The sequence below is a fragment of the Micromys minutus genome, assembly GCF_963924665.1.
Source record: "Micromys minutus genome assembly, chromosome: 12".
Taxonomy (NCBI): domain Eukaryota; kingdom Metazoa; phylum Chordata; class Mammalia; order Rodentia; family Muridae; genus Micromys; species Micromys minutus.
Window position 1 is genome coordinate 4222319 of NC_137981.1, and position 12180 is coordinate 4234498.

General features: G+C 42.1%; 1 protein-coding gene across 3 annotated transcripts in view; it reads left to right on the plus strand.

Moving 5' to 3' along the window:
* PTPRG (protein tyrosine phosphatase receptor type G) overlaps positions 1–12180 on the plus strand; it is a 659839-nt gene that overhangs the window by 618856 nt on the left and 28803 nt on the right. For all 3 annotated transcript variants that reach the window (XM_080926850.1, XM_080926851.1, XM_080926852.1), the window contains one exon: positions 6569–6660. In XM_080926850.1, coding sequence (XP_080782976.1) covers positions 6569–6660 — 92 coding nt within the window. The remainder of the gene's footprint in view (positions 1–6568; positions 6661–12180) is intronic.

The following is a 12180-nucleotide window of genomic DNA, read 5'->3' on the forward strand; positions in this document are numbered from 1 at the left end:
TATAGCAGAGCATTCTTTTAGACTTCTGTTGTAGATACGCTTTTCAAAATTAGAAGTTAGTTCTTAAAACTGACTTGCTAAAAGCAAACACTGGAAGATATGTAGAGCTTTGTAACATGTCAAAACCAAATATTCTTCAAAATGCTTTCTCTAGAAATTAGAAAACCGAACAAAATGTGGTGGCTACCCATAGCCTCGGAATCCAGAAATGATTCACGCCTTTCCAGCAGTTAAAATGCAGCCTAATCATTTTAAGGTCTCCAGCTTCAGCTGGGTGCCAGCATATAAGAGGGTTTATACATACTGCTTAAAACCCTTGGGATTAAATCAACCTTGTTGGCATATTTTATTTATACAAGATTATCTCCAAAGGACCCATTGGCCTTTTGACTATAATAAACCCCTTTCTTGTTGACTTCATTGTGTCATAAACAAAAAGCTTTCTTTTATGTCAGGAAATGAAATGCTCACGTCTCCAAGCACTCCTTACATCCCAAGTTTGATTGAGACAAAACTATTTATTGTGCTCTAATCTGAGAACCACAATCTTGATAGCGTCCTTTTCTTTGTGTTTATTTACCTAAGTTGACACAGACTAAGTAAGCTGGGGGGCCTGAAATTGGCCTCTGACAAGGCAGTCAGCAGGGAACTAGGCTCTTGGGATTGAGGTCTATCCGCCAGAGATGTGCTTATCAGGACCTGGTTCTGTCTCAGTAGGGAGAATAGGGAGGCAGTTCGGCAGCAGCAATGTAAGTGGAGCGCTGGACCAGCTGGTGTGTGTCCCCCCTGCCTGTAGATGGAGTCGACTGGGATTTGGGATAAGGTTTAGAAATTTGATGAGGGTTAAGTGAACCTTGCACAAGAATTTTTTTTTAAGAGTGGGTGACCTAAGGACATCTGAAATCTTAAAGTTATTTTTATATACATGGCCATCCACATCCCAAGGCAGCACAAGGGATACTTTCTCAAATAGATATTTATCCAGTGAACTCAGCATCTTGGCTTCAGAATGGTGACCAGTGATCCAATGTAAGCTTTTCAGGCAATGAAGCAGGCATATCATTTTTATTTATTTTATTTTGTCCTTGTTGTTATTGGGAAAACCCATCCAAATTTCAGGTCTGTACTAAGAAGGAACCTGGCTGGTCTCAGCAGAGAGCTGATGGACACTGGGGGCAAGTCCCTTCATTTCTCTACATTATGTGATCTGTCCCCTGAGCTATATGGTACAGAGAGAGCAAGTAGTACCAAATGACAACTCACAGTTATTAAAGAGTCACCCAATGCCAAGCATCTTCCAAATCCTCACTTGATCTTTCTGATAGCACTCAGTGAACTAGGCCCTGTCATTCTGCCGTTCTCCAGATGGGGCAGGGAATCCCAGAGAGGCAGCCAGAACCCAGGCAACATGGCTCTGGCTTTTCTGCTCATACTATCAAGAGCATATATGCCTGGTTAATAGACAGGGCTGATAAAAAGAACATTAGTTCTCCTGGTGGCTGATAAAGATGCTGACGTGGGGGCTAGCTTTTGCTTTTAATTTTTTTTTCTTCTCTTTTGTTAAACCACAGATGACAGCAAGAAAGTTAACTTTTTCTCTTTTTATCAGATTTTCCTTAAGATTAAGAGAGATATTAAATCTGGCGTGGATAGAGTAGGTTGGAGAAGCCCAAGATAATAGTGATTTATCGCTTATTGTTCTAAAGATGCAAGAACTTGCTGTGTGTCTGTGAGGGGGTTTCTCTCTGTTCAGATACGTTGGTCCTTACTCCTAGCAATGGCATGTGAGTTCACCATTATCTGAGCTTTGATGCCTTCCTCTGACCAAACGTCGCTTTCTTCCCTTCATCCTCTGCTGTTGCCACCTACAAGGCAGAGGCTAAGATGAGGTTTCCTGTGGATGAGCCCACATCAAAGAACTGCCATTTTCATGGTGTAATTCTCATCACAGAAAGCTAAACCTCTGGAGCTAAGAGTGGATGATTATATTTGATAACAGAAGTTCACACTTCGAATTCTGATTCTCAGCTGATTATATCAGACATTTTTATTTTTATAATCAAGAGCTTTAGAGATAGCGTGAGGTGGCCTTGTTTTCACCTAACAGATCCTTAGCAGTAAATTCTGGCTATTATAAATGAGGCTGCTATGAACATGGTTGAACATGTGTCCTTGTTATATGTTGAAGCGTCTTTTGGGCATATACCCAGGAGTGGTATAGCTGGGTCCTCAGGTAGTACTATGTCCAATTTTCTGAGGAACCACCAGATCACTTTCCAGAGTTGTAGCAGCTGTGGTCCCACCAGCAATGAAGGAATGTTCCTTTCTCCACATCCTTGGCAGCATCTTCTGTCACCTAAGTTTTTTTTTGTTTTTAGTATAAAATAGAGTTTATTCAGGTCATGGGAGGAGTTAAGAGGGTAGTAGAGGCAGAGATGGGGAAGAGAGGAATAAAAAAGTAGAGGCCAGCAATAAGCACGGGGGGGGGGGGGGGGGGATGGGAAGAGAAGGGGACAAGGGGGAGAGAGAAAGAGAACAAGACACCAAGAGAGCCCTGAGTTTTTGATCTTAGTCATTCTGACTGGTGTGAGGTGGAATCTCAGGGTTGTTTTTGATTTGCATTTCCCTGATGACTAAGGATGTGGAGCATTTCTTTAGGTGCTTCTCAGCCATTTGGTATTCCTCAGTTGAGAATTCTTTGTTTAGTTCTGTCCCCCATTTTTAATAGAGTTATTTGGTTCTCTGGATTCTAACTTCTTGAGTTCTTTGTATATATTGGATATTAGCTCTCTATCGAATGACAAACCAAACTCTCTGAGAGGTTGGGCTCAGAGTCTTCCCTAATTTAGACTGTTTACATTTATCATTTTAATGCAATGAGGCTTTTTTTTTTTTTAAACGTAAGTTAAATAAAACTTATGTTTTTAAACTGGGGGGGTGGAGAGAAAATTCTGTGGATGCAAATGCTGGCCCAGAGTGACTGACTTACCAGCATAGCTGAGGTGTTCTGCTCAATGCTGTGCTCTTCCTTCCACTCAGACTTTGAGAATGAACACAGTACATAGCAGCCCAGACTCTGACTTCAACAAAGCTCAGTGCAGCCATTCACTGTAGATAAGTAGCCCCAACTGTCCTTATGTGTATCACAAAGATATTTCTGTTCCCTCCACCTGGTTCTTGTAAAGAGTTTATTCAAAGTGCCATCATAGGTTTTGGCAACTAGGACAGGCTTAATGATGTCTCTCTTCGAATTATACCAACTCCATCTTTATACAGTGTCCCCATCTCTCCTAGTGAGTGACTTCTGAGTCTAGAGTGTACAAAAAAAAGTTCTGGCCTACCCTTTTCTTCATGCTTCTGTAACTGTTCCACTCACATCCAACATGTTCATGACAATGGCAGTCTTCAATATGCAGATTAGATCCTGGTTTTCCCTCCCTTTCTTATGTAGATTTGAGTTCTAACACAAATGTTGCCCACGAACAGGGACCATCTTCATAATATCTGGCTGGTCCTGGGTGCCCAGTCAGTGGTTTACACAGCTATTACCCACTGAGTTGGAACACCCTCTTATGGATCAATAGCCAACCTCTTGTGCCATAACCATGTGTGATGGTTAATTTTGGTTGTCAACTTGACCTCAGTTGAGGAATTGCCTTCACCTGATTAGCCAATGGGCACATCTGTGAAGCATTTTCTTGATTGCCAATTGATGTAGGAGGCCTCAGTCCATTGTAGATGACACCATTCACTGGGCCTGCAGGCCTGGGTAGTATGAGAAAGCCTGGAGCAAAGTTGGTAAGCAATACCTCTTTATGCTTGCTGCTCCAGGTTCCCTCTTGAGTTCTGGCCTTGGCTTCCTTCCTTTCCTCTCCAAGATACCTTTAGCCAGAGTGTCATTACAGCAACAGGAAACCAAACAGGAACACCATTCCTCAGTTCATCTCTAAGTTATCATTTTCTTGTAAGAGGAGAAAGGAGCGTATTACCTACATCAGGGCACATTTTGATACATATTGGGTGTATGAGAAGCACTGGTCACTAATCAGTTCTGCTATTATCTATTATCGGACTTGATTTGGAAGAAATAACATCTTGTAGATAGACATTTTTCTACACAGAATGGGATCGCTCCAGGTCAAAACTGAGCAGATCAGACCTGTGGTACTGTTCAAAATCATTGAGAAAACTCACTAGAAAAATTATCCAAGACATCATTGACCAGGGCTTTTCATTAATTGCTGTGTTATATTTATCTTACGACAGAAAAGATATATGGCCCCTGTAGTGCTTATCTTGAGTGAAGGACAAGCGATGTGTGATCTGAGCAGTTGGCAGGAATCTAGAGAGCATGCCTCTGAGTGCACATTTGCCCATGTAGTGCTTGAATGATGGTTTTGATGGTGCCCAGGAATCCAGAAGGTATGGATTGGGTATGGCTTAGTTTCCTTGGATAAAAATGCAAATGAAAGATACAGTGCATCCTAGGTTTCCATGGTGACCGTACTGAGTGCTACTTAAGTTTACTGCATACATCATGGGTTAACAAGCAGTAACTTGTGCAGTTGATCCTACTCTAGAAGAAAGGCAGTTTACTGAGAACCTGAAACATTTCTTTCCAGGACTTGCCGTGGGCTTCTGACCTTTGCATGCCATGTTTTTATTTTTGTTTTGTTTTGTTAACTTTAGCATCTTTATGTCTTGAAAACCTTTTGTTACCCATAAAAATACCTGAATGTAACAAAGTTTCTTGTTTTTTGTTTGTTTGTTTGTTTGTTTTTCCATTTTAAACCAAACTCTATGTCCCTCATCCCAGTGCCATAAATTTCTGGGACTTAGAAATGTAAACAGTAATCATAGAATAAAATATTGGTGTCGCCTAACTGTTAATTGTGTTACTCTGCCCTTGAGAACTATATAAAGTCCAAAGAGGTGTTTATCCTTGGACATTTAGGTTTTTGAGATTTCCCCAACTTTGTGTCTATTAATCCTTTTTTTTTTCTTCAGTCAGCCTGAAGACCGTTCATTGCCATATGACTCTTGTTATAAAATTCACTTACTTCTAAACATCTTAAGTGATCAGATAATTTTGGAAACTTTTCTTGAATAGCATTCTGCTAAATATTCTGGGCAAACATTTTGGCTCTTCATAGTTTGCTAATGCTTGTTAGATCATGGAAGCTATAGATTTCTTGGGCGTACAAAGTGATTGCATATTCATGAACATATTCAATCCTGAAATATTTGTAAATAACTTGGCAATTTTTTTCATAGAGTTTACTATTAAAGTGATCAGGGATTTAATTGTTCACATGGAGAGAATCTGTGTTTGAGGAGTACCAGCAACTCTGTTTAAATAATGTCTCAATGCTGAGTGACTTAGATTATGGACTTATAAATCACCTTTCTTAAACAAAGTATAAGTTGCGATTTTCCTCTGAAGAATGATTCAAATTTGAAAATGTCAATAGATGCAAAAAGTCACCCTAGAGCATTGCTCTCTCAGAAGGAAGTGGAGAAAGAATGACAGAGTCAATGTTAACTGTCACCAGATGAAGAGAAATCAGATTGTCAGGCCTGCATCTATAAAATTCTTGCCAAAGTAGGACCTCGTTTACACATACAGATCTTCATACCCTTTGCTAAGAAAAGCATCTGCGGCAGTTTAGATGTTTGTGCGTTTGCCAAAGATCTTTCACTCTGAATAAAGTAAATGTCATGTCTGTTGTTTATCTCAAATTCAGCCGAGTATTTTTTAAAGGAAATATTTGCGGGGGAGTGCTGAGGGAGGAGGAGTTCCGAGTGGCATCGAGGAGGTGGGTGTGGCCATATAGCAGAAACAGTCAGAGATCAGACTGGCTCTCTGTAAATAAACCTAAAACATGCATTAGGTTCCTTTCAAAGTGACAAAATAAACCAGGGTGTGTGGAGTATCCCAGAATCTACACTAGGCTGTCATCACACACACACACACACACACACACACACACACACATACAATCAATCCACAATCAATTCAGTTAATTCTATCAAATTGATTATTTGGCACCATCTAGACACAGCTGCCTTGAACTAAAATTCTGATTAAAGATAGATGGTTTCGCACAGCTGGTACAAGGACATCTATCTGAATGAAAACGGTTACAGAGACTTTGAGTAAACTTAGGTGCTATGTGTTCAAGCCCCAGCCATCAAATAATAATTTAAAATATAAAAACCTACAAATTAGCAAAGCTTCTTGGCAAATGAGTACCCTTGGTAAAACCAGAATTTTAGCTAAGAGAATGATTTATGGCCTTAACTGTGTACAAACTATCTCCAAAATAAGAGCAGAAAGGTGTGTGTATGATTTTCGAAGCACCTTGTTTAACTTGCAGGTAAGCAGTACGGGGGCCCTAACTAGTCTCAGATTAAAATGAAATCTAAGGCCTTTCCTCAAAAACCTATTTCAGTTGATACAATTCTATCACTTTGGCAAATATTTCTCCTAAGTCGGATTTGTTTGCTAAATGCCATTTGTCTTATGAGTGTATTCTGTGTGACCCTAAGTCTTATTTCATTCTTCCAGATGACATGGAAGCCATCCCTGTCAAACAGTTTGGTAAACACATCGGTGAGCTCTATTCCAATAGCCAGCACGGGTTCTCAGAAGATTTTGAGGTATGTCTCAAACCTGAAAACTAATTTCTAGAAAGTTTATTTTGCATCTCATAGGAATTTTTTAAAGTGTGAATGAACCGCATTTATTCGAAGCCTCTCCGGACAATAAGTCTGCCAACCATAGATGGCTTTATCTTTTTCCCTGATGTTCTTGTAAACATTTTCACAAGAAGATGCAGAGAGAGAGAGCTGGCTTCACTTCTTCTGCATGTGCTTGCCTGTGGAGACCAGGTGGACTGTTGAGGGGAGGCCAGTCAGTGAGGATGGGGTCCCTGGTCTTGCATCTAAGGCAGAGCACAGTCACACTGCCAAGCTCCTCGGTTCCATGTCTTTTCTGGGATGTACATGGTATCGTAGAGACAGGAGGTTTGGCATCAGAGAAAGTGCTGGCTCTGCCAGAAGTGAGCTTCCGAAGTTCTTGGGCCAATTACTCCATCTCTGATCCCCAGTTTCCTCATCCTTAAAAACGATGCTAATGCCACCCACATTATAAAGTTGTTAGGTTAAAAAATAAACATCTAGAAAGTGCTGGATTGATTATTAATTGACTGTTTTGTTTTCGTGAGTATTAATCCTTGGAGAGGCGATGTGGGTTAACACAGCCTTCTGATTTTAAAAGCTGGTGTGTAGGAAGCAAGGTAGAGAAATGGCGGGTCCCTCGATGCCAGCTCTGGGTCCCGTGCCAGTTCAGCAGTGACAGGGTGTCAATGAGGAGCTATTAAACAGACTGCCCTTTTCTTCACTGACGCGCATCCCTGGCAGCGGGGGCCGTGTGGAGCAGGGCACACTTTCATGGCGGCTCAGCTGTCTTCTAGCTGTAGGGTGAGTGGGTTTCTCTTTCCGTTTCTACTGTGCAAGGGAAGTGATGGTAAAGACCCTTTCTCACTCCACCTCTTCTCACACAGTTGAACATGGGCTCAAATAAAGGAATGGAACATCAGCACTTGGGGACCAGAAGGACACATACAGCTCTGAGGTGCAATTATCTTTCGTGAACAGTGAGAAAACGGGACCAGAGCCCTGTCTCTATGCAAATGTAGATCCCCAAGGGCTGTCAGGAAGGCAATTACATTGACATCCCAGGTTAAATCCAGTTTCCTCTGAGGTTCTTTTGTTGTTATTTTGGTGCAGTTTTTGTTTTGTTTTGTGGTTTGGTTTGGTTTAGGTTGGGTTGGGTTTAGGTTTTTATTGGACACCGTGACTGCAATGGTGGTAGAGATATGGAACTTGGCTTTTGTGGAACGAACAAACGCTTGTCAAGTATTTAATGCTGCTATTGTATGCTGACCTCAGAAGGTGCCTACTCTATGACAAAGAACATGGCTTAAGTCAAACATTTTATATTCATGAGGAGAGCAAATGTGTGTGCTGTTAAAGTGATTTGCTTCAATTGACTGTTGGCTGGATGGCTGAGCAACAGCACCGAGGCGTTTAACGACGTTGATGGTATTCTGGACAAACATTTATCCTCTAGAGAACAGAATTTGATCAGGATGATCAAATGCAACTCCGGTTTCTCAATTATTTATGATTTGAGACCCTAGTGCTATTCATCACAGCTGGGTTTGACACCATTTAATTATTCAAACTAATCAGCTACACCTCTGTATACTTGATCTGACTTAAAGATGGGCTTTGCTCTATCAAAATCATGCCTGGGAACAAATCCTGGGCATTTATTTGTGCCCCATTTTGATCCTAGAAATATTCACACTGTGGGTTAATGGTTTAATCACCTAGCATCAGTACCGTAGCTGGTAGTTAATGCAAGTTGGCTGGGGAAGCCAAGCAGAAGCAGCCACTGTGTGTTCCCATCTCCTGACAACACCTGGGGAAACTGAGCGCTGAGTTGCTTCAAAGCAGAAGAATTCTTTTGGGAAAATAATAGCAAAGCCATGACACAGAACAGAGAATCATGAGACCCAGTATACTGTGACCTTTGAAATTTACCAAGGCTTTGAAGGATTTTTAAACAAAAGCATTCCCCATTTTCATAACCTTGCTAAAGGGGGAAGGTAGTAACAAGCTATGTGAGAAAGTAGGGTTATTTTAGAAACACAGGTAGTAACTGAACATGTAAGGAAAGGCCAAAAGGGGGGATTTTGTATGATAGGAAGAATAAATAAGTAATTAAAATGGGTCCACAATTATGGTCAGAGAGCATGCGCTCATCAGCAGGTTCCCATCTACCGTGAGGAAGAACCACCACCAGCGCTTCTTGGCACAGTGCATGACATCACTCATTTCTTTGATCTCATTTCTCAGTGACCTCACTGTAGAGTTGAAAAAAACTTTATCCATAAGAAAACCATATTAGGTGGCCAGGTTTTGCAATGGCAGCAGCAGGGGGTTGAGATTGTTGCTGTCAAACTCCAAGCCATTTATTTGGTGAACCCTAGTAGCTGCGAAACTCATGAAAGTCGTGTTCTGTAAAGAGCTGGTCAAGAAATATAAACAAGGTTGTCTTTGACTGTCATGTATCCGAGCCTTGGCAAAAAATAAGATGGAGGTGTTTGGGGCCCTCTCCTACCTGTATTGGGTGAGGAGTTCATGACCTTTCTGTTATACAACTTTTTTAGTCCCCAATGTGGCTTACAGAAATTCCACTCTATTCAACATTTGAGCAGAAGCCTCCAGTTCTCAGTCACTGACCTTTGTGAGAACAGCCTTCATGCTCGGAGGTACACTCAGCATCAGCTAGTCCGTGTCTGTGTGCAAGGTGCAAAGAATTAGGACTGTTTGGAGGCGCTGGGAAGAGACCAGAGAGAAAGGCAAACTCTAGTACTCCGTGGGGCTCTCCAGCTGTGCAGGGAGAGGCCCTTCGAGTTCTCACAGCTGTTTCCGTGCTGGTTCACCTTGCTTCACCTGTTTGAATCTTGGGATGCTGTTGCTGGACGGGGGTCAAGGGGCAGGAACAGCCCACTTGAGTAACTTTGAGTCTTTGTTTAAAGGTGAAGCTGAAAACTAGTATTTCGTCTTTGCCAGATAAATTGTGAACAGTCTCTAAAGCTGGGGACACTGTACCTCTCAAAGGTTCTGCAGCCGGTGAAACTCGTAGTGTGTCTCTTCTTAGGCTAGTGTCTCCCTGGGTCCGTTCTCCTGGCTACCAGACTGACTTATTCACTGGGCTTCCTGGACAGCGGCTTGATTTTCTGTTTTTGTTTTTTTTTAAATATCAGAAGCCTCTTTCCCTGCCCCCACAATCATAATGTGGAAGGCTTCTTAAAGTACAGCGCTGGCTAACACAGGCATTAGAGGGATCAGAAGTTTAAAGGCTGGCCGTGGAGATGAGGCAGAGGTCCATGGCCCTTGCCACAATCCTTTGGGGATAGACTCAGCTCCAATTAACTACTGAGCTAAATGTGGACCAGTTGTTCATCTTAAGTCAAGAACATAAAAGCTAGTCCACCTGAGCCCATGCGCTGAGGGACTAGTGGCCCCATTGTTTTGTGTGTCACGAAAGAAGACTTCAGTGACTGCTGGTGTGGAACAGGGAAATCCCTGGAAAGAGATGTTACACTGCACAAAAACTGAGAGGTGGCAGAAGCTGACCCTGAAAGAAACTTCTGAATATATGGCAAGCTGTGTATTTGGTTTTGAATGGTAAAGAAACGTGTGTTTGTTTGGTTAGGTTTCTCAACCAGGGTTTTTCTGTGTAGCCCTGGCTGTTCTGGAATTCACTGTGTAAACCAGGCTGGCCTCAAACTCAGACATCCACCTGCCTCTGTGTCCCTAGAGCTGAGACCGAAGGTGTGTGTGTTGTTGTCACCTGGCTAAGAAATGTGTTTTAAATCCTTATCAAGAAAAGTAACTGTTTAAGGAAAGCCTTTTATAAAAGGGGTTGGGCAATTTTATTAAACTTTATGACCTTGTGCCTGAAAAGATTTTTATTTTATGCTGTGGAATGGTAGAAGGACGCAGCTTCCGGGAGCCAAGACCATGGGTTTGGATAATGGGGGTGGAGAGATGAATGGTGGTAAAGGTCCCCAGGGAAACGTGCCACCTTTCTGACGAGCACAGATCTAAGGCTCTCTGAGATGAGAATGGGGGGTGGAAGGAATTCTGAAGGTTCCTGCATTGAAAGAAAGGCAGATTGAATGGCCAAGGACAAGATGGTGAAGACACAGCTAAGCAAAGCTCTGTGGAGGACCAGCTCTCTGTTGTATTATAATAGCTCTGGACTAGTCATGACCTAATAATGCATTACATTGTCTGTAGATTAGTCCCCTTAACACACCAGGTGTTGGGATTCTGTAAACCCCACCTACTGTTACCTGGCAACAGCCAGGTATGCTCCACCCCTGTTACATAGCACCATAAAGGGGGTGCTTGCCCCTCCTCTCTTATGTTCCTGCTCTTTGCTCTCCCACTCTTGCTCTTCCCCCCCCCCCCTTGCTCCCTCTCCCTTGCCACTCCTCTTCCCATTCCCTTCCCCCTCTCTCTTCACTTGCTGGCCTCTACTTCTCTACTCTTCTGTCTCTTTATCTGCCTCTACTGCCCTCTTAACTCTCCCATGACCTGAATAAACTCTATTCTGCACTATACTGTCGTGTGGCTGGTCCCTCAGGGGAAAGGGATTCCCAACATGGGTCCCCCAGAGGCATCTCCCTTTGCCCCCCCCCCCCCTTCCCTTGCTGCACCTTCATGGAGCATATCCACCCGACTCTCTTCATTTTTTAACATTGGTTAGTTATATACACACATCTTTTTATATATACATATCACCAGGTCCAAAGAATATTCTTCCAGTTCATTGGGTTATCTGAAAAAAAGATATGTAGGTAGTATGTGTTTGAATGGTGCCACAAAAAAGTAGTCTGGCAGGCCTTCCCAATGCCCCAACAACTACTCCAAGCAGGAGGAGATTCAGCCCAGTACATCTCCCAAGAATTCTGCCAATAGCAAATGATAGTATTTTCATATATGATTATTAATTTTATTTCAAACCCACTGTTATCTGTTGGCCCTCCCTTGTGGGTGTGTCTGTCGCTATTCAGAATATCCACTTTTAGAATTCTAGACTTGTTATATAGATGACAAAGTATAAACAAGCTAAATCTTAAAGTTCTCATCGAAGTGCTAACTAAACAAGTAATTTCCTATGCATACACCATTGGCCAGGGCTGCTTTAGAAGGATGTAACTCCTATTAAAATCACACTAACTTTGAAATGCCAGTTTTGGTAGAGAAAAGCCACTCCAGGATCACATGATATTATCAGCATCTGAATCAGCCAGGATTCACAGGTGACATTATTATCCATAAAACAAAACCAAAAGGCCTTGGCCAAACCCACTAGTTCTAATAGAAGCAGATCTAGGATTACTTACAATTCTTTATTTTATGTCATTCACATAATGGAATTGGAAGCATGCAATAAAGACAACACTTTAGTCCAGGGGTTTTAGAAAGCAAAGAGATTTGACTGGCTGCCTCAAATGACTGTTGTACAAATGTAGCCTTAGCCAATTGCACTCTATTATAACAGAGGCCCAGCTCTGACCTTGGCTAGGGTAGTCA